The sequence below is a fragment of the Ascaphus truei genome, chromosome 2, assembly GCF_040206685.1.
Source record: "Ascaphus truei isolate aAscTru1 chromosome 2, aAscTru1.hap1, whole genome shotgun sequence".
In the NCBI taxonomy this organism is placed as follows: domain Eukaryota; kingdom Metazoa; phylum Chordata; class Amphibia; order Anura; family Ascaphidae; genus Ascaphus; species Ascaphus truei.
Window position 1 is genome coordinate 1,377,161 of NC_134484.1, and position 25,177 is coordinate 1,402,337.

General features: G+C 56.1%; 1 protein-coding gene across 1 annotated transcript in view; it reads left to right on the plus strand.

Annotated features, from left to right (window-relative positions):
- Window positions 1–1,478: 1,478 nt before the first annotated feature.
- GPAA1 (glycosylphosphatidylinositol anchor attachment 1) overlaps window positions 1,479–25,177 on the plus strand; it is a 104,969-nt gene continuing 81,270 nt past the window's right edge. The window contains 7 exon segments of the mRNA XM_075580933.1: window positions 1,479–1,497; window positions 3,635–3,754; window positions 5,875–5,887; window positions 6,253–6,382; window positions 6,385–6,418; window positions 10,212–10,323; window positions 24,035–24,182. Coding sequence (XP_075437048.1) covers window positions 3,681–3,754; window positions 5,875–5,887; window positions 6,253–6,382; window positions 6,385–6,418; window positions 10,212–10,323; window positions 24,035–24,182 — 511 coding nt within the window. The 5' untranslated portion in view covers window positions 1,479–1,497; window positions 3,635–3,680.

Consider the following 25,177-nt stretch of genomic DNA (forward strand, 5'->3'; position numbering starts at 1 on the left):
CTTCTCTGGTGTGTGTGTGTGTGTGTGTGTGTGTGTGTGTGTGTGTGTGTGTGTGTGTGTGTGTGTGTGTGTGTGTGTGTGTGTGTGTGTGTGTGTGTGTGTGTGTGTGTGTGTCTCTGTCTCTCTGTGTGTGTGTGTGTCTCTCTGTGTGTGTGTCTCTGTTCTCTGTGTGTGTGTGTGTGTGTGTCTCTGTTCTGTGTGTGTGTGTCTCTGTTCTGTGTGTGTGTGTCTCTGTTCTGTGTGTGTGTGTCTCTGTTGTGTGTGTGTGTGTCTCTGTTCTGTGTGTGTGTGTGTCTCTGTTCTGTGTGTGTGTGTGTCTCTGTTCTCTGGGTGTGTGTGTGTGTGTCTGTTCTCTGGGTGTGTCTCTCTGTTCTCTGTGTGTTTATGTGTGTCTCTGTTCTCTGTGTGTGTGTGTGTGTGTCTCTGTTCTCTGTGTGTGTGTGTGTGTGTGTCTCTGTTCTCTGTGTGTGTCTCTGTTCTCTCTGTGTGTGTCTCTGTTCTCTGTGTGTGTGTGTGTGTCTCTGTTCTCTCTGTGTGTGTGTGTGTGTGTGTGTCTGTTCTCTGTGTGTGTGTGTGTGTGTGTGTGTGTGTGTGTGTGTGTGTCTGTTCTCTGTGTGTGTGTGTGTCTCTGTTCTCTGTGTGTGTGTGTCTCTGTTCTCTGTGTGTGTGTGTCTGTTCTCTGTGTGTGTGTCTCTGTTCTCTGTGTGTGTGTGTGTGTGTGTCTCTTTTCTCTCTCTGTGTGTGTCTCTGTTCTCTGTGTGTGTGTGTGTGTGTGTGTCTCTTTTCTCTCTCTGTGTGTGTCTCTGTTCTCTGTGTGTGTGTGTGTGTGTGTCTCTTTTCTCTCTGTGTGTGTGTCTCTGTTCTCTGAGTGTGTGTGTGTCTCTTTTCTCTCTGTGTGTGTGTGTCTCTGTTCTCTGTGTGTGTGTGTGTGTGTGTGTGTATCTCTCTGTCTCTGTGTGTGTGTGTGTGTGTCCTGTGTGTGTGTGTGTGTGTGTCTCTGTTCTCTGTGTGTGTGTGTGTCTGTTCTCTGTGTGTGTGTCTGTTCTCTGTGTGTGTGTGTCTCTGTTCTCTGTGTGTGTGTGTGTGTCTCTGTTCTCTGTGTGTGTGTGTGTGTGTGTCTGTTCTCTGTGTGTGTGTCTGTTTCTCTGTGTGTGTGTGTCTCTGTTCTCTGTGTGTGTGTGTGTCTCTGTTCTCTGTGTGTGTGTGTGTCTCTGTTCTCTGTGTGTGTGGGTGTGTGTCTCTGTTCTCTGTGTGTCTGTGTGTCTCGTGTGTCTGTGTGTGTGTGGGTGTGTGTGTGTCTCTGTTCTCTGTGTGTGTGTGTGTGTCTCTCTGTTCTCTGTTCGTGTGTGTCTGTCCTCTCTTCTCTGTTCGTGTGTCTCTGTTCTCTCTTCTCTGTTCGTGTGTCTCTGTTCTCTCTCCTCTGTTCGTGTGTCTCTGTGTCTCTCTCTCTCTCTCTCTCTCTCCTCTCTCTCCTCTCAGACACTGCAGGGACAGGAGGTGAGAGCAGCTCTGCTATCTATGTATATATATACATATTATGTGTTATGTATGTACGTGCAGTGTGTGAGATATATATATATATAGTTTATATAAGATTATTTAAAGATATATATCTTATCACTATATATATATATATATATATATATATATATATATATATATATATATATATATATATATATATATATATTATATATATATATATTTCAGCTTGTCTGCGTCTCACTAGCATTGCAGTTTCATAAGCTCTGGGCTGAATGGGTAATGGGATCAGATGCCGGGATTGGATGGGTCAAAGATGGCCTGCTAAAATTGTGTGATAAGAAAGGACACAAAACACTATGAACCTATTTATATGTGGCCCACCAAAATCAGTTGGTTTGCCTTTGGGACCCCTCAGTTTATTTGGGCTTTCTGCTTAAAGAGTAAATAAAACCCCACTTGTGATCACATTCACACGTCTCTGATTATTAATACCAGAATCGCACCCATTAAATATTAATATTAATAAAGTCATTCTATTTCTTATTCTGAAAAAAAGTGTATTTATGTGTAGCGCTATTCCAACATGTGTGATATAAAATTATAACACTACAAAAATAACCGTGAATATAAAATTTAAGTGAAAAAACATATAATGGGGGCTGCCGACTAAAAAACTAACTACCCTAGGTTAGTGTATAACATGCAAATACAGACATAGGGGCGCCCTTACACCTATAAATAGTGAATAACACACAATATGATGCAAAACAAAAACTTATATAATACAAGTGAATACAACCGCATAGGTGAGAAAATAATGCTGAAAAAAATCCCCGAAGTCCCAAGGATAAGGTGAAAGGATCCAACCCGTCACTCAGCACATGGAAATCAATAAACACAGCAGCATAGTGTGATATTGTTAAGTGACAATGCACCAATATTAATGCAAAGAAAAATAAAAACATTAACAAAGGGAAAAAAGACAAAATCAGAGTGATAGAGCAAGTAAAAATGAATATATATATTTAATACACATTAAAAACAAAAAACCATGAACATTCTCCTGTCCTGCGTCAGGCGACTACACGAATCCTACGTACAAGATGCGAGTAGGTCAAGCGCGGGCGTGTAAAAACATCATGGAGGGGCCGCGGAGGGGCAGCCATTCCTCGTGATGTTTTTACACGCACGCGCTTGACCTACTCGCGTCTTGTACGTAGGATTCTTGTAGTCGCCTGACGCAGGACAAGAGAACGCTCACTATTTCTTATTCTACCTGTGCCCTCTGCTGCTGGTAATCATGTAATGATTTGGGATGAATAAAGAGCTGTGTCCCTCCTAATATATCTATAAATAGATATAGTATATAGAACAGACGTGCGGTACAGACCAGATTACTGGAGAGGGCGCTGCTGTCGGAGGGAGAAGTACACCAAAAATATGCAAAAATGTGTCTCCTGTTGCCCCTAAAATGTAACGTTTCGCCACCCCCTCTGGGGAGGGGAGCTGCTGGTAAAGGCTGCAGAGGGGACCCGAAACTTACATTTTTAGGGCCAATAAAAGACACGTTTTTGCATATTTTGTGTGCCTCTCCCTTTGTTATTTTCTCCCTCTCGAATGTCAGGGAGGCCCATACCCTGCTCTTCCCATTATCTCTTAGCATACAAGCCACTGCAGCCAGGGATTCTGGGTAGTGACATGCAAATGAGCTCTCACTGTGTCGCCATAACTTACTTTGCTGTGTATGTACCTCCTGCGGGGGAGAGGATACTATAGCAGTAGTGCCCGTGTGATAACGTTGCAGCGCGCCCCCATCCCGCCGGAGCGCGCCCCATTGCCGCCGGAGCGCGCCCTCGTCCCGCTGACGCAGCGTGCCACCGGAGCGCGCCCCCGTGCCGCCGGAGCGCGCACCCGTGCCGCCGCAGCGCGCCCCCGTGCCGCCGGAGCGCGCCGCCGGAGCGCGCCCCCGTGCCGCCGGAGCGCGCCCCCATGCCGCCGGAGCGCGCCCCCCATGCAGCCGGAGCGCGCCCCCATGCCGCCGGAGTGCGCCCCCATGCCGCCGGAGCGCGCCGCCCATGCCGCCGCAGCGCGCCCCCCATGCCGCCGGAGCGTGCCCCCGTCCCGCTAACGCAGCGTCTCTTCTCCCTAGCCATCCTGTCATTGTGGAGAGAGGAGGAGCAGGAGACGGGCGTACCATGGGGCTCCTCTCCGACCCAAACCGCCGGCAGGCCCTGTCCCGCGTCATCACCAGGCTCAACAGCCCCCTGTGGTGAGTTTCCGGCATGTCATGTGTTAACCCTTCTGCTGCAGAGAGCCGAGGCGTGGCTGGCTGGCAGTTGAAGGGTTATGTAGTTATACTCAGTAGAGCTATAGTCTGAGGCACAGGGAGGGAACGGGACATTACTTTCCAGGGTCCCCCGAGGGCAGACGGAGCTCAACTCCAGCCCTCCAAACCCGCCAACAGGGTTCGGGATATCCCTGCTTCAGCACAGGTGCTCAATCAGTCCCTGTTGGGGGGTTTGAGGACTGGAGGTGAGAGCCGGCACCAGGGGACACGGGGATTCGAGTCAGGTTTATCTGTGTATAGCAACCCCCCCTCCTGCCCCCCTTCCCCCCCCCGCTCTCCTGCGGTGTATAGCAACCCCCCCTCCCCTCCTCCCCTCCTCCCCCCCTCCCCCCCCCTCCCCCCCCTCCCCCCCGCTCTCCCACGGTGTATAGCAACCCCTCCTCCCCTCCTGCCCCCCTTCCCCACCCCCGGTCTCCCGCGGTGTATAGCAACCCCCCCTCCCCTCCTCCCCCCCCTCTCCCCCCCCCCGCTCTCCCGCGGTGTATAGCAACCCCCCCTCCCCTCCTCCGCCCCCTCCCCTCCCCCCCCCTGCTCTCCCGCGGTGTATAGCAACCCCCCCCTCCCCTCCTCCCCCCCCCTCCCCTCCTCCCCCCCCCCCCTCCCCCCGCTCTCCGCGGTGTATAGCAACCCCCCCTCCCCTCCCCTCCCCCCCCCCACTCTCCGCGATGTGTAGCAACCCCCCCCTCCCCTCCCCCCCCCCGCTCTCCCGCGGTGTATAGCAACCCCCCCCTCCCCTCCCCCCCGCTCTCCCGCGGTGTATAGCAACCCCCCCCTTCCCTCCTCCCCCCCCCTTCCCTCCTCCCCCCCTCCCCTCCCCCCCCCCCTGCTCTCCCGCGGTGTATAGCAACCCCCCCTTCCCTCCTCCCCCCCCCTCCCCTCCCCCCCTGCTCTCCCGCGGTGTATAGCAACCCCCCCCTCCCCTCCTCCCCCGCCCTCCCCTCCCCCCCCGCTCTCCCCTCCCCCCCCGCTCTCCCGCGGTGTATAGAAACCAGTTACCCGGGGGGATATATACTGTGTGTTGCAGCGGGATCAGTTACCCGGGGGGATATATACTGTGTGTGCAGCGGGATCAGTTACCCGGGGGTATATATACTGTGTGTTGCAGCGGGATCAGTTACCCGGGGGGATATATACTGTGTGTTGCAGCGGGATCAGTTACCCGGGGGGATATTTACTGTGTGTTGCAGCGGGATCAGTTACCGGGGGGATATATACTGTGTGTTGCAGGGTGATCGGTTACCCGGGGGATATATACTGTGTGTTGCAGTGGGATCGGTTACCCGGGGGGATATATACTGTGTGTTGCAGTGGGATCAGTTACCCGGGGGGATATATACTGTGTGTTGCAGCGGATCAGTTACCCGGGGGGATATTTACTGTGTGTTGCAGCGGGATCGGTTACCCGGGGGGATATATACTGTGTGTTGCAGCGGGATCGGTTACCTGGGGGGATATATACTGTGTGTTGCAGCGGGATCAGTTACCCGGGGTATATATACTGTGTGTTGCAGCGGGATCAGTTACCCGGGGGGATATATACTGTGTGTTGCAGCGGGATCAGTTACCCGGGGGGATATATACTGTGTGTTGCAGCGGGATCGGTTACCTGGGGGGATATATACTGTGTGTTGCAGCGGGATCAGTTACCCGGGGGGATATATACTGTGTGTTGCAGCGGGATCAGTTACCCGGGGGGATATATACTGTGTGTTGCAGCGGGATCGGTTACCCGGGGGGATATATACTGTGTGTTGCAGGGTGATCGGTTACCCGGGGGGGATATATACTGTGTGTGCAGCGGGATCAGTTACCCGGGGGTATATATACTGTGTGTTGCAGCGGGATCAGTTACCCGGGGGGATATTTACTGTGTGTTGCAGCGGGATCAGTTACCCGGAGGGATATTTACTGTGTGTTGCAGCGGGATCAGTTACCCGGGGGATATATACTGTGTGTTGCAGCGGGATCAGTTACCCGGGGGGATATATACTGTGTGTTGCAGCGGGATCAGTTACCCGGGGGATATATACTGTGTGTTGCAGCGGGATCAGTTACCCGAGGGGATATATACTGTGTGTTGCAGCGGGATCAGTTACCCGGGGGTATATATACTGTGTGTTGCAGCGGGATCAGTTACCCGGGGGGATATATACTGTGTGTTGCAGCGGGATCAGTTACCCGGGGGGATATATACTGTGTGTTGCAGCGGGATCAGTTACCCGGGGGATATATACTGTGTGTTGCAGCGGGATCAGTTACCCGAGGGGATATATACTGTGTGTTGCAGCGGGATCAGTTACCCGGGGTATATATACTGTGTGTTGCAGCGGGATCAGTTACCCGCGGGATATTTACTGTGTGTTGCAGCGGGATCAGTTACCCGGGGGGATATATACTGTGTGTTGCAGCGGGATCAGTTACTGCTTGGTTTGGGCTGGTTCCTGGGCCTGGCGTTTCACCCCTTCACCCTGCGCACGTACATCTCCGAGAACGCCATGGGATCCACGATGGTGGAGGAGCAGTTTGTGTCGGGGGAGCGCGCCCTCTCCTACGCCGTGACTTTGCAGCGCACAAGAAGGCAGCCGGGTAAGTGGCCCCTGGGGGCCCGGGATGGGGGGTCTATAGCTTCTGAGGTTACCCTGATAACATTTACACTGCACTGGGGGAGGGGAGAGGGGAGAAGGGGATAAAGGGGAGAGGCTGGGGATTAAGGGAGAGGGGAGAGGATGGGGGTGACAGGATGGGGATAAAGGGAGAGGGGAAAGGATGGGGAGAGGATGGGATAAGGGAGAGGGAGAGGATGGGATAAAGGGAGAGGGGAGGATGGGGATAAAGGAGAGGGGAGAGGATGGGGATAAAGGGAGGGGAGAGGATGGGGATAAAGGGAGAGGGGGGAGGGTGGGGATAAAGGGAGAGGGGGGAGGGTGGGGATAAAGGGAGAGGGGGGAGGGTGGGGATAAAGGGAGGGGAGAGGATGGGATAAAGGGAGAGGGGGAGAGGATGGGGATAAGAGCCCCAGAAGGAGGTGAGAAATCATGACCCCCTGTGTGCAGAGCTCTCTCTTGTGCACTCTCTCTCACTCTTGTGCACTCTCTCACTCACTCTTGTGCACTCTGACTCACTCTTGTGCACACTCACTCACTCTTGTGCACAATCACTCACTCTTGTGCACTCTCACTCACTCTTCTGCACTCTCTCTCACTCTTGTGCACTCTCTCCTCTCACACACACCCACTCTTGTGCACTCTCTCTCTCACTCTTGTGCACTCTCTCTCACACTCTTATGCTCTCTCTCTCTCTCTCTCTCACTCTTGTGCACTCTCTCTCACTCTTGTGCACGCGCTCTCTGCGCGCTCTCTTTCACTCTTGTGCACTCTTTCACTCTTGTGCACTCTTTCACTCTTGTGCACTCTTTCACTCTTGTGCACTCTTTCACTCTTGTGCACTCTTTCACTCTTGTGCACTCTTTCACTCTTGTGCACTCTTTCACTCTTGTGCACTCTTTCACTCTTGTGCACTCTTTCACTCTTGTGCACTCTTTCACTCTTCTGCACTCTCACTCTTCTGCACTCTTTCACTCTTCTGCACTCTCTCTCACTCTTCTGCACTCTCTCTCACTCTTGTGCACCTCTCTCTCTCACACACACCCACTCTTGTGCACTCTCTCTCTCACTCTTGTGCACTCTCTCTCACACTCTTATGCTCTCTCTCTCTCTCTCTCTCTCACTCTTGTGCACTCTCTCTCACTCTTGTGCGCGCGCTCTCTTTCACTCTTGTGCACTCTTTCACTCTTGTGCACTCTCACTCTTGTGGCACTTTCACTCTTGTGCACTTCATTGTGCACTCTTTCACTCTTGTGCACTCTTTCACTCTTGTGCACTCTCTTTCACTCTTGTGCACTCTCTTTCACTCTTGTGCACTCTCTTTCACTCTTGTGCACTCTCTTTCACTCCTTGTGCACTCTCTTTCACTCTTGTGCACTCACTCTTGTGCACTCACTCTTGTGCACTCACTCTTGTGCACTCACTCTTGTGCACTCACTCTTGTGCACTCACTCTTGTGCACTCTCCTGCCGCGTCTCTTTCACTCTTGTGCACTCTCTCTCTCACTCTTGTGCACACTCTCTCTCTCACTCTTGTGCACTCTCTCTCTCACTCTTGTGCACTCTCTCTCTCACTCTTGTGCACTCTCTCTCTCTCTCTCTCTCTCTCTCGTGCACTCTTTCTCTCACTCTTGTGCACTCTCTCTTTCACTCTTGTGCACTCTCTCTCACTCTCTCTGTCCACTCTTGTGCGCTCTCTCACTCTTGTGCGCTCTCTGACTCTTGTGCGCTCTCTGACTCTTGTGCGCTCGCCCTCTCACTCTTGTGTGCTCGCCCTCTCACTCTTGTGCGCTCGCCCTCTCACTCTTGTGCGCTCGCCCTCTCACTCTTGTGCGCTCAATCTCTCACTCTTGTGCGCTCGCTCTCTCTCTCACTCTTGTGCACTCGCTCTCTCACTCTTGTGCGCTCGCTCTCTCACTCTTGTGCGCTCGCTCTCTCACTCTTGTGCGCTCGCTCTCTCACTCTTGTGCGCTCTCTCACACACTCTGTTGCGCTCTCTCACTCACTCTTGTGCGCTCTCTCACTCACTCTTGTGCGCTCTCTCACTCACTCTTGTGCCCTCTCACTCACTCTTGTGCGCTCTCTCACTCACTCTTGTGCGCTCTCTCTCACTCTTGTGCGCTCTCTCTCACTCTTGTGCGCTCTCTCTAACTCTTGTGCGCTCTCTCTCACTCGTGTGCGCTCTCTCTCACTCGTGTGCGCTCTCTCTCACTCGTGTGCGCTCTCTCTCACTCGTGTGCGCTCTCTCTCACTCGTGTGCGCTCTCTCTCACTCGTGTGCGCTCTCTCACTCGTGTGCGCTCTCTCTCACTCGTGTGCGCTCACTCGTGTGCGCTCTCTCGTGTGCGCTCTCTCGTGTGCGCTCTCTCGTGTGCGCTCACTCGTGTGCGATCTCTCGTGTGCGCTCTCTCGTGTGCGCTCGCTCGTGTGCGCTTGCTCGTGTGCGCTCGCTCGTGTGCGCTCGCTCGTGTGCGCTCGCTCGTGTGCGCTCGCTCGTGTGCGCTCGCTCGTGTGCGCTCGCTCGTGTGCGCTCGCTCGTGTGCGCTCGCTCTCACTCGTGTGCGCTCGCTCTCACTCGTGTGCGCTCGCTCTCACTCGTGTGCGCTCGCTCTCACTCGTGTGCGCTCGCTCTCACTCGTGTGCGCTCGCTCTCACTCGTGTGCGCTCGCTCTCACTCGTGTGCGCTCGCTCTCACTCGTGTGCGCTCGCTCTCACTCGTGTGCGCTCGCTCTCACTCGTGTGCGCTCGCTCTCACTCGTGTGCGCTCGCTCTCACTCGTGTGCGCTCGCTCTCACTCGTGTGCGCTCGCTCTCACTCGTGTGCGCTCGCTCTCACTCGTGTGCGCTCGCTCTCACTCGTGTGCGCTCGCTCTCACTCGTGTGCGCTCGCTCTCACTCGTGTGCGCTCGCTCTCACTCGTGTGCGCTCGCTCTCACTCGCGCTCGCTCTCACTCACTCGCGCTCGCTCTCACTCACTCGCGCTCGCTCTCACTCACTCGCGCTCGCTCTCACTCACTCGCGCTCGCTCTCACTCGCGCTCGCTCTCACTCACTCGCGCTCGCTCTCACTCACTCGCGCTCGCTCTCACTCACTCGCGCTCGCTCTCACTCACTCGCGCTCGCTCGCTCTCACTCACTCACTCGCGCTCGCTCTCACTCACTCACTCGCGCTCGCTCTCACTCACTCGCGCTCGCTCTCACTCACTCGCGCTCGCTCTCACTCACTCGCGCTCGCTCTCACTCGCGCTCGCTCTCACTCACTCGCGCTCGCTCTCACTCACTCGCGCTCGCTCTCACTCACTCGCGCTCGCTCTCACTCACTCGCGTGCGCTCTCACTCACTCGCGTGCGCTCGCTCTCACTCACTCGCGTGCGCTCGCTCTCACTCACTCGCGTGCGCTCGCTCTCACTCACTCGCGTGCGCTCGCTCTCACTCTTGCGCACTCGCGTGCGCTCGCTCTCACTCACTCGCGTGCGCTCACTCTCTCTCACTCGCGTGCGCTCACTCTCTCTCACTCGCGTGCGCTCACTCTCTCTCACTCGCGTGCGCTCACTCTCTCTCACTCTTGCGCGCTCACTCTCTCTCACTCTTGCGCGCTCTCTCTCTCTCACTCTTGCGCGTTCGCTCTCTCACTCTTGCGCTCTCTCTCCGCGCACTCTCTCACGTTATACTCCCTAGCTCTCCCCAGTTGTTCCTGATGCAGATGGATGAGCTGGTATAATATGGAGAGGGGGGGGTTGGTACTCAGTCCTGATTTGCACCGCGCGTCTCTCTGTGCAGCGGGACTCCTGTGGCCTGGCTGGAGAGCACCATGCGTGGTGTGGGCCTGGAGGTGTACACGCAGAGCTTCGTCCGAACGCTGCCGTTTCCAGACGAGGCCACGGAGCGATACGTAAGTAACCCCGGTGGGGAGCGCTGGCGTGTCTCATGCGTGTCCCACACGTGTCTCTGTTCCTCGCGTGGTGTTTCACATACATAACCCTGATATATATATATATATATATATATTAACCACTTAACTCATTACCCAGCATTGCCCTACACCGCCACTGCCGGCAAAGGGTTAAAGCTCCAGTTGAAGCTGCAGGGAAGTGAAAGCGCTTCACCATGTAACGCACTGTCCCCACTGTCAGACCCATCCCGTGCCACCGACCAGATTAAATCCAGAGACCTGACCCCAACCCCCGCCCACCAACCAAGCAAGCTCTTATATACTCCCAACCCAAAGCCGGGCCCATAATGTCCCCGCCCCCACCCACCAACCAGGCAAGCTCTTATATACTCCCAACCCATAGCCGGGCCCATAATGTCCCCTCCCCCACCCACCAACCAGGCAAGCTCTTATATACTCCCAACCCAAAGCCGGGCCCATAATGTCCCCTCCCCCACCCACCAACCAGGCAAGCTCTTATATACTCCCAACCCATAGCCGGGCCCATAATGTCCCCTCCCCCGCCGACCAACCAAGCAAGCTCTTATATACTCCCAACCCAAAGCCGGGCCCATAATGTCCCCGCCCCCACCCACCAACCAGGCAAGCTCTTATATACTCCCAACCCATAGCCGGGCCCATAATGTCCCCTCCCCCACCCACCAACCAGGCAAGCTCTTATATACTCCCAACCCAAAGCCGGGCCCATAATGTCCCCTCCCCCACCCACCAACCAGGCAAGCTCTTATATACTCCCAACCCATAGCCGGGCCCATAATGTCCCCTCCCCCGCCGACCAACCAAGCAAGCTCTTATATACTCCCAACCCATAGCCGGGCCCATAATGTCCCCGCCCCCACCCACCAACCAGGCAAGCTCTTATATACTCCCAACCCATAGCCGGGCCCATAATGTCCCCTCCCCCGCCCACCAACCAAGCAAGCTCTTATATACTCCCAACCCATAGCCGGCCCATAATGTCCCCTCCCCCGCCCACCAACCAAGCAAGCTCTTATATACTCCCAACCCATAGCCGGGCCCATAATGTCCCCTCCCCCGCCCACCAACCAAGCAAGCTCTTATATACTCCCAACCCAAAGCCGGGCCCATAATGTCCCCTCCCCCGCCCACCAACCAAGCAAGCTCTTATATACTCCCAACCCAAAGCCGGGCCCATAATGTCCCCGCCCCCACCCACCAACCAGGCAAGCTCTTATATACTCCCAACCCATAGCCGGGCCCATAATGTCCCCTCCCCCGCCCACCAACCAAGCAAGCTCTTATATACTCCCAACCCATAGCCGGGCCCATAATGTCCCCTCCCCGCCCACCAACCAAGCAAGCTCTTATATACTCCCATCCCGTAGCCGGCCCATAATATCCCCTCCCCCGCCCACCAACCAAGCAAGCTCTTATATACTCCCAACCCATAGCCGGGCCCATAATGTCCCCGCCCCCACCCACCAACCAGGCAAGCTCTTATATACTCCCAACCCATAGCCGGGCCCATAATGTCCCCTCCCCCGCCCACCAACCAACCAAGCTCTTATATACTCCCAACCCAAAGCCGGGCCCATAATGTCCCCGCCCCCGCCCACCAACCAGGCAAGCTCTTATATACTCCCAACCCATAGCCGGGCCCATAATGTCCCCTCCCCCGCCCACCAACCAAGCAAGCTCTTATATACTCCCAACCCAAAGCCGGGCCCATAATGTCCCCTCCCCCGCCCATCAACCCAACTCTTATATACTCCCAACCCATAGCCGGCCCATAATGTCCCCTCCCCCGCCCATCAACCAACCAAGCTCTTATATACTCCCAACCCAAAGCCGGCCCATAATGTCCCCTCCCCCGCCCACCAACCAGGCAAGCTCTTATATACTCCCAACCCAAAGCCGGGCCCATAATGTCCCCTCCCCCGCCCACCAACCAGGCAAGCTCTTATATACTCCCAACCCAAAGCCGGGCCCATAATGTCCCCTCCCCCACCCACCAACCAGGCAAGCTCTTATATACTCCCAACCCAAAGCCGGGCCCATAATGTCCCCTCCCCCACCCACCAACCAAGCAAGCTCTTATATACTCCCAACCCAAAGCCGGGCCCATAATGTCCCCTCCCCCACCCACCAACCAGGCAAGCTCTTATATACTCCCAACCCATAGCCGGCCCATAATGTCCCCTCCCCGCCCACCAACCAGGCAAGCTCTTATATACTCCCAACCCAAAGCCGGCCCATAATGTCCCCTCCCCCGCCCACCAACCAACCAAGCTCTTATATACTCCCAACCCAAAGCCGGGCCCATAATGTCCCCTCCCCCACCCACCAACCAGGCAAGCTCTTATATACTCCCAACCCATAGCCGGGCCCATAATGTCCCCCTCCCCCGCCCACCAACCAAGCAAGCTCTTATATACTCCCAACCCATAGCCGGGCCCATAATGTCCCCCTCCCCCGCCCACCAACCAAGCAAGCTCTTATATACTCCCAACCCATAGCCGGGCCCATAATGTCCCCTCCCCCCACCCCACCAACCAAGCAAGCTCTTATATACTCCCCAACCCATAGCCGGGCCCATAATGTCCCCCTCCCCCCGCCCACCAACCAAGCAAGCTCTTAAATACTCCCAAACCAAAGCCGGGCCCATAATGTTCCCTCCCCCGCCCACCAACCAAGCAAGCTCTTATATACTCCCAACCCAAAGCTGGGCCCATAATGTCCCCTCCCCCACCCACCAACCAAGCAAGCTCTTATATACTCCCAACCCATAGCCGGGCCCATAATGTCCCCTCCCCCACCCACCAACCAAGCAAGCTCTTATATACTCCCAACCCATAGCCGGCCCATAATGTCCCCTCCCCCGCCCACCAACCAAGCAAGCTCTTAAATACTCCCAACCCAAAGCCGGGCCATAATGTCCCCCTCCCCCACCCACCAACCAGGCAAGCTCTTATATACTCCAACCCATAGCCGGCCCATAATATCCCCTCCCACCCGCCCACCAACCAAGCAAGCTCTTATATACTCACCAACCATAGCCGGGCCCATAATGTCCCCTCCCCCGCCCCACCAACCAAGCAAGCTCTTATATACTCCCAACCCAAAGCCGGGCCCATAATGTCCCCTCCCCCACCCACCAACCAGGCAAGCTCTTATATACTCCCAACCCATAGCCGGGCCCATAATGTCCCCTCCCCCGCCCACCAACCCAACTCTTATATACTCCCAACCCATAGCCGAGCCCATAATGTCCCCTCCCCCGCCCACCAACCAAGCAAGCTCTTATATACTCCCAACCCATAGCCGGGTCCATAATATCCCCTCCCCCGCCCACCAACCAAGCAAGCTCTTACATACTCCCAACCCATAGCCGGGTCCATAATGTCCCCTCCCCCGCCCACCAACCAAGCAAGCTCTTATATACTCCCAACCCATAGCCGGGCCCATAATGTCCCCTCCCCCGCCCACCAACCAAGCAAGCTCTTATATACTCCCAACCCATAGCCGGGCCCATAATGTCCCCTCCCCCGCCCACCAACCCAACTCTTATATACTCCCAACCCATAGCCGAGCCCATAATGTCCCCTCCCCCGCCCACCAACCCAACTCTTATATACTCCCAACCCATAGCCGGGCCCATAATGTCCCCTCCCCCCGCCCATCAACCAAGGAAGCTCTTATATACTCCCAACCCATAGCCGGCCCATAATGTCCCCTCCCCCTCCCATCAACCAAGGAAGCTCTTATATACTCCCAACCCAAAGCCAGGCCCATAATGTCCCCTCCCCGCCCACCAACCAAGCAAGCTCTTATATACTCCCAACCCATAGCCGGGCCCATAATGTCCCCTCCCCGCCCACCAACCAAGCAAGCTCTTATATACTCCCAACCCATAGCCGGCCCATAATGTTCCCTCCCCCGCCCACGAACCAAGCAAGCTCTTATATTCTCCCCAACCATAGCCGGGCCCATAATGTCCCCATCCCCTGCCCACCAACCAAGCTCTTATATACTCCCAACCCATAGCCGTGCCCCATAATGTTCCCTCCCCCGCCCACCAACCAAGCAAGCTCTTATATACTCCCAACCCATAGCCGGGCCCATAATGTCCCCTCCCCCGCCCACCAACCAAGCAAGCTCTTATATACTCCCAACCCATAGCCGGGCCCATAATGTCCCCTCCCCCGCCCACCAACCAAGCAAGCTCTTATATACTCCCATCCCATAGCCGGCCCATAATGTCCCCCTCCCCGCCCACCAACCAAGCAAGCTCTTATATACTCCCAACCCATAGCCGGGCCCATAATGTCCCCTCCCTGACACCAAACAAGCAATCTCTTATATACTCCCAACCCATAGCCGGGCACATAATGTCCCCCCCCCCCGACCACCAACCAAGCAAGCTCTTATATACTCCCAACCCATAGCCGAGCCCATAATGTCCCCCCCCCCTCCCACCAACCACGCAAGCTCTTATATACTCCCAACCATAGCCGGGCCTATAATGTCCCCCTCCCCCGCCCACCAACCAAGCAAGCTCTTATATACTCCCAACCCATAGCCGGGTCCATAATGTCCCTTCCCCCCCCCACCAACCAAGCAAGCTCTTATATACTCCCAACCCATAGCCGGGCCCATAATGTCCCCTCCCCCGCCCACCAACCAAGCAAGCTCTTATATACTCCCAACTCATAGCCGGGCCCATAATGTCCCCTCCCCCACCCACCAACCAAGCAAGCTCTTATATACTCCCAACCCAATAGCCGGGTCCATAATGTCCCCTCCTCCCCACCAACCAAGCAAGCTCTTATATACTCCCAACCCATAGCCGGGTCCATAATGTCCCCTCCCCCGCCCACCAACCAAGCTCTTATATACTCCAACCATAGCCGGCCCATAATGTCCCTCCCCCGCCCCACCAACCAAGCAAGCTCTTATATACTCCCAACCCATAGCCGGGCCTATAATGTCCCCTCCCCCGCCCACCAACCAAGCAAGCTCTTATATACTCCCAACCCAAAGCCAGGCCCATAATGTCCCCTCCCCCGCCCACCAACCAAGCAAGCTCTTATATACTCCCCACCCATAGCCGGGTCCATAATGTCCCCCCCCCCCCCCCACCAACCAAGCAAGCTCTTATATACTCCCATCCCATAGCTGGCCCATAATGTCCCCTCCCCCGCCCACCAACCAAGCAAGCTCTTATATACTCCCCATCCCATAGCTGGCCCATAATGTCCCCTCCCCCGCCCACCAACCAAGCTCTTATATACTCCCAACCCATAGCCGGCCCATAATGTTCCCTCCCCTGCCCACCAACCAAGCAAGCTCTTATATACTTCCAACCCACAGCCGGGCCTATAATGTCCCCTCCCCCGCCACCAACCAAGCTCTTATATACTCCCAACCCATACCCGGGCACATAATGTCCCCTCCCCGCCCACCTACCAACCAAGCAAGCTCTTATATACTCCCAACCCATACCCGGGCACATAATGTCCCCTCCCCGCCCCACCAACCAGGCAAGCTCTTATATACTCCCAACCCATAGCCGGGCACATAATGTCCCCTCCCCCGCCCACCAACCCAACTCTTATATACTCCCAATCCATAGCCGTGCCCATAATGTCCCCTCCCCCCCCACCAACCAAGCAAGCTCTTATATACTCCCAACCCATAGCCAGGCCCATAATGTCCCCTCCCCCGCCCACCAACCAAGCAAGCTCTTATATACTCCCAACCCATAGCCGGCCCATAATGTCCCCTCCCCGCCCACCAACCAAGCAAGCTCTTATATACTCCCAACCCATAGCCGGCCCATAATGTCCCCTCCCCTGCCCACCAACCAAGCAAGCTCTTATATACTCCCAACCCAAAGCCGGGCCCATAATGTCCCCTCCCCCGCCCACCAACCAAGCAAGCTCTTATATACTAATTAGACTGTAAGCTCCTCGGAGCAGGGACTCCTCTTCCTTAATGTCTAAAGCACTTATTCCCATGATCTGTTATTTATATTATCTGTTATTTATTGGATTACCACATGTATTACTGCTGTGAAGCGCTATGTACATTAATGGCGCTATATAAATAAAGACATACAATACAATACAATACAATACAATACTCCCAACCCAAAGCCGGGCCCATAATGTCCCCTCCCCCGCCCACCAACCAAGCAAGCTCTTATATACTCCCAACCCATAGCCGGCCCATAATGTCCCCTCCCCGCCCACCAACCAAGCAAGCTCTTATATACTCCTAACCCAAAGCCGGGCCCATAATATCCCCTCCCCGCCCACCAGCCAAGCAAGCTCTTATATACTCCCAACCAAAGCCGGGCCCATAATGTCCCCTCCCCGCCCACCAACCAAGCAAGCTCTTATATACTCCCAACCCATAGCCGGCCCATAATGTCCCCTCCCCGCCCACCAACCAAGCAAGCTCTTATATACTCCCAACCCAAAGCCGGGCCCATAATGTCCCCTCCCCCGCCCACCAACCAAGCAAGCTCTTATATACTCCCAACCCATAGCCGAGCCCATAATGTTCCCTTCCCCGCCCACCAACCAAGCAAGCTCTTATATACTCCCAACCCATAGCCGGGCCCATAATTTCCCCTCCCCCGCCCACCAACCAAGCAAGCTCTTATATACTCCCAACCCATAGCCGGGCCCATAATGTCCCCTCCCCCGCCCACCAACCAAGCAAGCTCTTATACTCCCAACCCAAAGCCGGGCCCATAATGTCCCCTCCCCCGCCCACCAACCAAGCAAGCTCTTATATACTCCCAAACCATAGCCAGGCCCATAATGTTCCCCCCCCCCGCCCATCAACCAAGCAAGCTCTTATATACTCCCAACCCATAGCCGGCCCATAATGTCCCCTCCCCCGCCCACCAACCAAGCAAGTTCTTATATACTCCCAACCCATAGCCGGGCCCATAATGTCCCCTCCCCCACCCACCAACCAAGCAAGCTCTTATATACTCCCAACCCATAGCCAGGCCCATAATGTCCCCTCCCCCGCCCACCAACCAAGCAAGCTCTTATATACTCCCAACCCAAAGCCGGGCCCATAATGTCCCCTCCCCCGCCCACCAACCAAGCAAGCTCTTATATACTCCCAACCCATAGCCGGCCCATAATGTCCCCTCCCCCACCCACCAACCAAGCAAGCTCTTATACTCCCAACCCAAAGCCGGGCCCATAATGTCCCCTCCCCCGCCCACCAAGCAAGCAAGCTCTTATATACTCCCAACCCATAGCCGTGCCCATAATGTCCCCTCCCCGCCCACCAACCAAGCAAGCTCTTATATACTCTCAACCCATGGCCGGGCCCATAATGTCCCCTCCCCTGCCCACCAACCCAACTCTTATATACTCCCAACCCATAGCCAGGCCCATAATGTCCCCTCCCCCGCCCACCAACCCAACTCTAATATACTCCCAACCCATAGCCGGGCCCATAATGTCCCCTCCCCCGCCGACCAACCAAGCAAGCTCTTATATACTCCCAACCCACAGCCGAGTCCATAATGTCCCCTCCCCCACCCACCAACCAAGCAAGCTCTTATATACTCCCAACCCATAGCCGGGCCCATAATTTCCCCTCCCCCGCCCACCAACCAAGCAAGCTCTTATATACTCCCAACCCATAGCCGGGCCCATAATGTCCCCTCCCCCGCCCACCAACCAAGCAAGCTCTTATACTCCCAACCCAAAGCCGGGCCCATAATGTCCCCTCCCCCGCCCACCAACCAAGCAAGCTCTTATATACTCCCAAACCATAGCCAGGCCCATAATGTTCCCCCCCCCCGCCCATCAACCAAGCAAGCTCTTATATACTCCCAACCCATAGCCGGCCCATAATGTCCCCTCCCCCGCCCACCAACCAAGCAAGTTCTTATATACTCCCAACCCATAGCCGGGCCCATAATGTCCCCTCCCCCACCCACCAACCAAGCAAGCTCTTATATACTCCCAACCCATAGCCAGGCCCATAATGTCCCCTCCCCCGCCCACCAACCAAGCAAGCTCTTATATACTCCCAACCCAAAGCCGGGCCCATAATGTCCCCTCCCCCGCCCACCAAGCAAGCAAGCTCTTATATACTCCCAACCCATAGCCGTGCCCATAATGTCCCCTCCCCGCCCACCAACCAAGCAAGCTCTTATTTACTCTCAACCCATGGCCGGGCCCATAATGTCCCCTCCCCTGCCCACCAACCCAACTCTTATATACTCCCAACCCATAGCCAGGCCCATAATGTCCCCTCCCCCGCCCACCAACCCAACTCTAATATACTCCCAACCCATAGCCGGGCCCATAATGTCCCCTCCCCCGCCGACCAACCAAGCAAGCTCTTATATACTCCCAACCCACAGCCGAGTCCATAATGTCCCCTCCCCCACCCACCAACCAAGCAAGCTCTTATATACTCCCAACCCATAGCCGGGCCCATAATGTCCCCTCCCCCGCCCACCAACCCAACTCTTATATACTCCCAACCCATAGCCGGCCCATAATGTCCCCTCCCCCGCCCACCAACCAAGCAAGCTCTTATATACTCCCAACCCATAGCCGGCCCATAATGTCCCCATCCCCCCCGCCCACCAACCAAGCAAGCTCTTATATACTCCCAACCCATAGCCGGCCCATAATGTCCCCTCCCCCGCCCACCAACCAAGCAAGCTCTTATATACTCCCAACCCAAAGCCGGGCCCATAATGTCCCCTCCCCCGCCCATCAACCAAGCAAGCTCTTATATACTCCCAACCCATAGCCGGCCCATAATGTCCCCTCCCCCGCCCACCAACCAAGCAAGCTCTTATATACTCCCAACCCATAGCCGGCCCATAATGTCTACTCCCCCGCCCACCAACCAAGCAAGCTGTTATATACTCCCAATCCAAAGCCAGGCCCATAATGTCCCCTCCCATGCCCACCAACCCAACTCTTATATACTACCAACCCATAACCGGGCCCATAATGTTCCCTCCCCCGCCCACCAACCAAGCAAGCTGTTATATACTCCCAACCCAAAGCCAGGCCCATAATGTCCCCTCCCATGCCCACTAACCCAACTCTTATATACTCCCAACCCATAACCGGGCCCATAATGTCCCCTCCCCCGCCCACCAACCAAGCAAGCTCTTATATACTCCCAACCCATAGCCGAGCCCACAATATCCCCTCCCCCGCCCAACAACCATGGAAGCTCTTATGTACTCCCAACCCATAGCCGGCCCATAATGTCCCCTCCCCACCCACCAACCAAGCAAGCTCTTATATACTCCCAACCCAAAGCCAGGCCCATAATGTCCCCTCCCCCGCCCACCAACCAAGCAAGCTCTTATATACTCCCAACCCATAGCCGGGCCCATAATGTCCCCTCCCCGCCCACCAACCAAGCAAGCTCTTATATACTCCCATCCCATAGCCGGCCCATAATGTCCCCTCCCCCGCCCACCAACCAAGCAAGCTCTTATATACTCCCAACCCATAGCCGGGCCCATAATGTTCCCTCCCCCGCCCACCAACCAAGCAAGCTCTTATATACTCCCAACCCATAGCCGGGCCCATAATGTCCCCTCCCCCGCCCACCAACCTAGCAAGCTTTTATATACTCCCAACCCATAGCCGGGCCCATAATGTCCCCTCCCCCGCCCACCAACCAAGCAAGCTCTTATATACTCCCAACCCATAGCCGGCCCATAATGTCCCCTCCCACCAACCAAGCAAGCTCTTATATACTCCCAACCCATAGCCAGGCCCATAATGTCCCCTCCCCGCCCACCAACCAAGGAAGCTCTTATATACTCCCAACCCAAAGCTGGCCCATAATGTCCCCTCCCCGCCCACCAACCAAGCAAGCTCTTATATACTCCCAACCCATAGCCGGGCCCATAATGTCCCCTCCCCCGCCCACCAACCAAGCAAGCTCTTATATACTCCCAACCCATAGCCGAGCCTATAATGTCCCCTCCCCCGCCCACCAACCAAGCAAGCTCTTATATACTCCCAACCCATAGCCGAGCCCATAATATCCCCTCCCCCGCCCAACAACCAAGGAAGCTCTTATATACTCCCAACCCATAGCCGGCCCATAATGTCCCCTCCCCCGCCCACCAACCAAGCAAGCTCTTATATACTCCCAACCCATAGCCAGGCCCATAATGTCCCCTCCCCGCCCACCAACCAAGGAAGCTCTTATATACTCCCAACCCAAAGCCGGGCCCATAATGTCCCCTCCCCCGCCCACCAACCAAGCAAGCTCTTATATACTCCCATCCCATAGCCGAGCCCATAATGTCCCCTCCCCCGCCCACCAACAAAGGAAGCTCTTATATACTCCCAACCCATAGCCGGGCCCATAATGTCCCCTCCCCGCCCACCAACCAAGCAAGCTCTTATATACTCCCAACCCATAGCCGGCCCATAATGTCTACTCCCCCGCCCACCAACCAAGCAAGCTGTTATATACTCCCAACCCAAAGCCAGGCCCATAATGTCCCCTCCCATGCCCACCAACCCAACTCTTATATACTCCCAACCCATAACCGGGCCCATAATGTTCCCTCCCCCGCCCACCAACCAAGCAAGCTGTTATATACTCCCAACCCAAAGCCAGGCCCATAATGTCCCCTCCCATGCCCACCAACCCAACTCTTATATACTCCCAACCCATAACCGGGCCCATAATGTCCCCTCCCCCGCCCACCAACCAAGCAAGCTCTTATATACTCCCAACCCATAGCCGAGCCCACAATATCCCCTCCCCCGCCCAACAACCATGGAAGCTCTTATGTTCTCCCAACCCATAGCCGGCCCATAATGTCCCCTCCCCGCCCACCAACCAAGCAAGCTCTTATATACTCCCAACCCAAAGCCAGGCCCATAATGTCCCCTCCCCCGCCCACCAACCAAGCAAGCTCTTATATACTCCCAACCCATAGCCGGGCCCATAATGTCCCCTCCCCCGCCCACCAACCAAGCAAGCTCTTATATACTCCCATCCCATAGCCGGCCCATAATGTCCCCTCCCCCGCCCACCAACCAAGCAAGCTCTTATATACTCCCAACCCATAGCCTGGCCCATAATGTTCCCTCCCCCGCCCACCAACCAAGCAAGCTCTTATATACTCCCAACCCATAGCCGGGCCCATAATGTCCCCTCCCCCGCCCACCAACCAAGCAAGCTCTTATATGCTCCCAACCCATAGCCGGCCCATAATGTCCCCTCCCCGCCCACCAACCAAGCAAGCTCTTATATACTCCCAACCCATAGCCGGGCCCATAATGTCCCCTCCCCCGCCCACCAACCAAGCAAGCTCTTATATACTCCCAACCCATAGCCGAGCCCATAATGTCCCCTCCCCCGCCCACCAACCAAGCATGCTCTTATATACTCCCAACCCATAGCCGAGCCCATTATATCCCCTCCCCCGCCCAACAACCAAGGAAGCTCTTATATACTCCCAACCCATAGCCGGCCCATAATGTTCCCTCCCCCGCCCACCAACCAAGCAAGCTCTTATATACTCCCAACCCATAGCCGGGCCCATAATGTCCCCTCCCCCGCCCACCAACCAAGCAAGCTCTTATATGCTCCCAACCCATAGCCGGCCCATAATGTCCCCTCCCCGCCCACCAACCAAGCAAGCTCTTATATACTCCCAACCCATAGCCAGGCCCATAATGTCCCCTCCCCGCCCACCAACCAAGGAAGCTCTTATATACTCCCAACCCAAAGCCGGCCCATAATGTCCCCTCCCCGCCCACCAACCAAGCAAGCTCTTATATACTCCCAACCCATAGCCGGGCCCATAATGTCCCCTCCCCCGCCCACCAACCAAGCAAGCTCTTATATACTCCCAACCCATAGCCGAGCCCATAATGTCCCCTCCCCCGCCCACCAACCAAGCAAGCTCTTATATACTCCCAACCCATAGCCGAGCCCATAATATCCCCTCCCCCGCCCAACAACCAAGGAAGCTCTTATATACTCCCAACCCATAGCCGGCCCATAATGTCCCCTCCCCCGCCCACCAACCAAGCAAGCTCTTATATACTCCCAACCCATAGCCAGGCCCATAATGTCCCCTCCCCCGCCACCAACCAAGCAAGCTCTTATATACTCCAGACCCATAGCCGGCCCATAATGTCCCCTCCCCCGCCCACCAACCAAGCAAGCTCTTATATACTCCCAACCCATAGCCGAGCCCATAATATCCCCTCCCCCGCCCACCAACCAAGCAAGCTCTTATATACTCCCAACCCATAGCCGGCCCATAATGTCCCCTCCCCGCCCACCAACCAAGCAAGCTCTTATATACTCCCAACCCATAGCCAGGCCCATAATGTCCCCTCCCCGCCCACCAACCAAGGAAGCTCTTATATACTCCCAACCCATAGCCGGCCCATAATGTCCCCTCCCCCGCCCACCAACCAAGCAAGCTCTTATATACTCCCAACCCAAAGCCGGGCCCATAATGTCCCCTCCCCGCCCACCAACCAAGCAAGCTCTTATATACTCCCAACCCATAGCCGGCCCATAATGTCCCCTCCCCCGCCCACCAACCAAGCAAGCTCTTATATACTCCCAACCCAAAGCCGGGCCCATAATGTCCCCTCCCCGCCCACCAACCAAGCAAGCTCTTATATACTCCCAACCCATAGCCGGCCCATAATGTCCCCTCCCCCGCCCACCAACCAAGCAAGCTCTTATATACTCCCAACCCAAAGCCGGGCCCATAATGTCCCCTCCCCCGCCCACCAACCAAGCAAGCTCTTATATACTCCCATCCCATAGCCGAGCCCATAATGTCCCCTCCCCCGCCCACCAACAAAGGAAGCTCTTATATACTCCCAACCCAAAGCCGGGCCCATAATGTCCCCTCCCCGCCCACCAACCAAGCAAGCTCTTATATACTCCCATCCCATAGCCGAGCCCATAATGTCCCCTCCCCCCCCGCCCACCAACAAAGGAAGCTTTAATAACCAATGTACAGCGCTCTGGTAAGGCGGGCGCTGTACAAGTCAATAAATAACGCCTTCCCTAGGATTTTCAGCAGATGCAATGCTCCCGGCCGCACCGGTCGGTGGCCCGTCCGCACCGGTCGGTGGCCCGGCCGCACCGGTCGGTGGCTCGGCCGCACCGGTCGGTGGCTCGGCCGCACCGGTCGGTGGCCCGGCCGCACCGGTCGGTGGCCCGGCCGCACCGGTCGGTGGCCCGGCCGCACCGGTCGGTGGCCCGGCCGCACCGGTCGGTGGCCCGGCCGCACCGGTCGGTGGCCCGGCCGCACCGGTCGGTGGCCCGGCCGCACCGGTCGGTGGCCCGGCCGCACCGGTCGGTGGCCCGGCCGCACCGGTCGGTGGCCCGGCCGCACCGGTCGGTGGCCCGGCCGCACCGGTCGGTGGCCCGGCCGCACCGGTCGGTGGCCCGGCCGCACCGGTCGGTGGCCCGGCCGCACCGGTCGGTGGCCCGGCCGCACCGGTCGGTGGCCCGGCCGCACCGGTCGGTGGCCCGGCCGCACCGGTCGGTGGCCCGGCCGCACCGGTCGGTGGCCCGGCCGCACCGGTCGGTGGCCCGGCCGCATCGGTCAGTGGCCCGGCCGCGGTAAGGTCTCGGTGCAGTGTGATGATGATGATGGTTGTGATGTTTCTGTCTGCAGATGGTGAAGGGTACCAATGTGTACGGGATCCTGCGGGCGCCGCGTGCAGCCAGCACCGAGTCCCTGGTTCTGAGCGCCCCCTGCAGCGACGGGCAGAATAACCACCAGGCTGTCGGGCTCATGCTGGCGCTGGCATCGTACTTCCGAGGTGAGACGCGCAGTGTGGCACGGAGACACGGGCAGGCCTGGGGTTTTACGGAGACGCGGGAGCCACAGGAGCCACGGGGGCACGGGGGGCACCCGAACAATCAGATACTGCAGAGTATTTCTGAAAGTACTGCGTGTTACCCTCTCAATGCCATCACTTTGAGGGTTATTATATTACCCAGAATCCCAGGCTGCAGCAGAAGCACTGTGTACTAAGAGATAATGGGGACGGGCGGGGTTGCAGACCTGGCTGAGACGGGGGAATTTGCTCACACTATGTGGGAATGTTATTTACTATTTTCCCTGCCATACTTTGCCGACCTGGCAGGGGCACGGTAATTACCCAACGTCTGTTATACGCAACAGAACCGCGGTGGGAGAAGCGTCCGCCACGTGTCTCTGTGTCTTCTCATTCTCAGGAGCAAAGCCTGTCATGGGAGACCAGGTCTTTTAACACCATTTATATTTAAGGGATCAGTCACAAGGCAAAACAAGGCAGTGAAATAAAATGAGGTTTATTGGGATAAGACCTCGGAAACACACAAGAATACAAAATACAAAAATCTACACACTTACGGGGTTCTGGGGGATGAGATCTACCTTTCATAGGTGCAGGGACCCACTTCAAATGGGTTTCCCCTGTCCGCTTCTCTGCTTCAGGGTATCAGTGTGCTGAACACACAGCAGCCCCTCTGACATGTACCTCCAGCTGGTCACAGTCCAGCTCCACACTCCTTCCCAGAGTGTCTCTCCCTCTGTTAGTCTCCAGCTCTGATCAACAGTGTTCCTTATATGCCCCTTGGTGGCTATACTTTAACATTGAGCAAGGGTAGCCAGCCAAGAGAAACAGTGCCTGGGGCTCAGACCTGGTAACTGATTCTATTAACTAGTGCCATTCCTTTGTTCTGATCATATCTTTTCTATAGAACAGTTCAGCCAAAGGGATTACAGAAACTCCCTCCCACTCTCTCTAGGTGACCTAATTACATCTTTTGG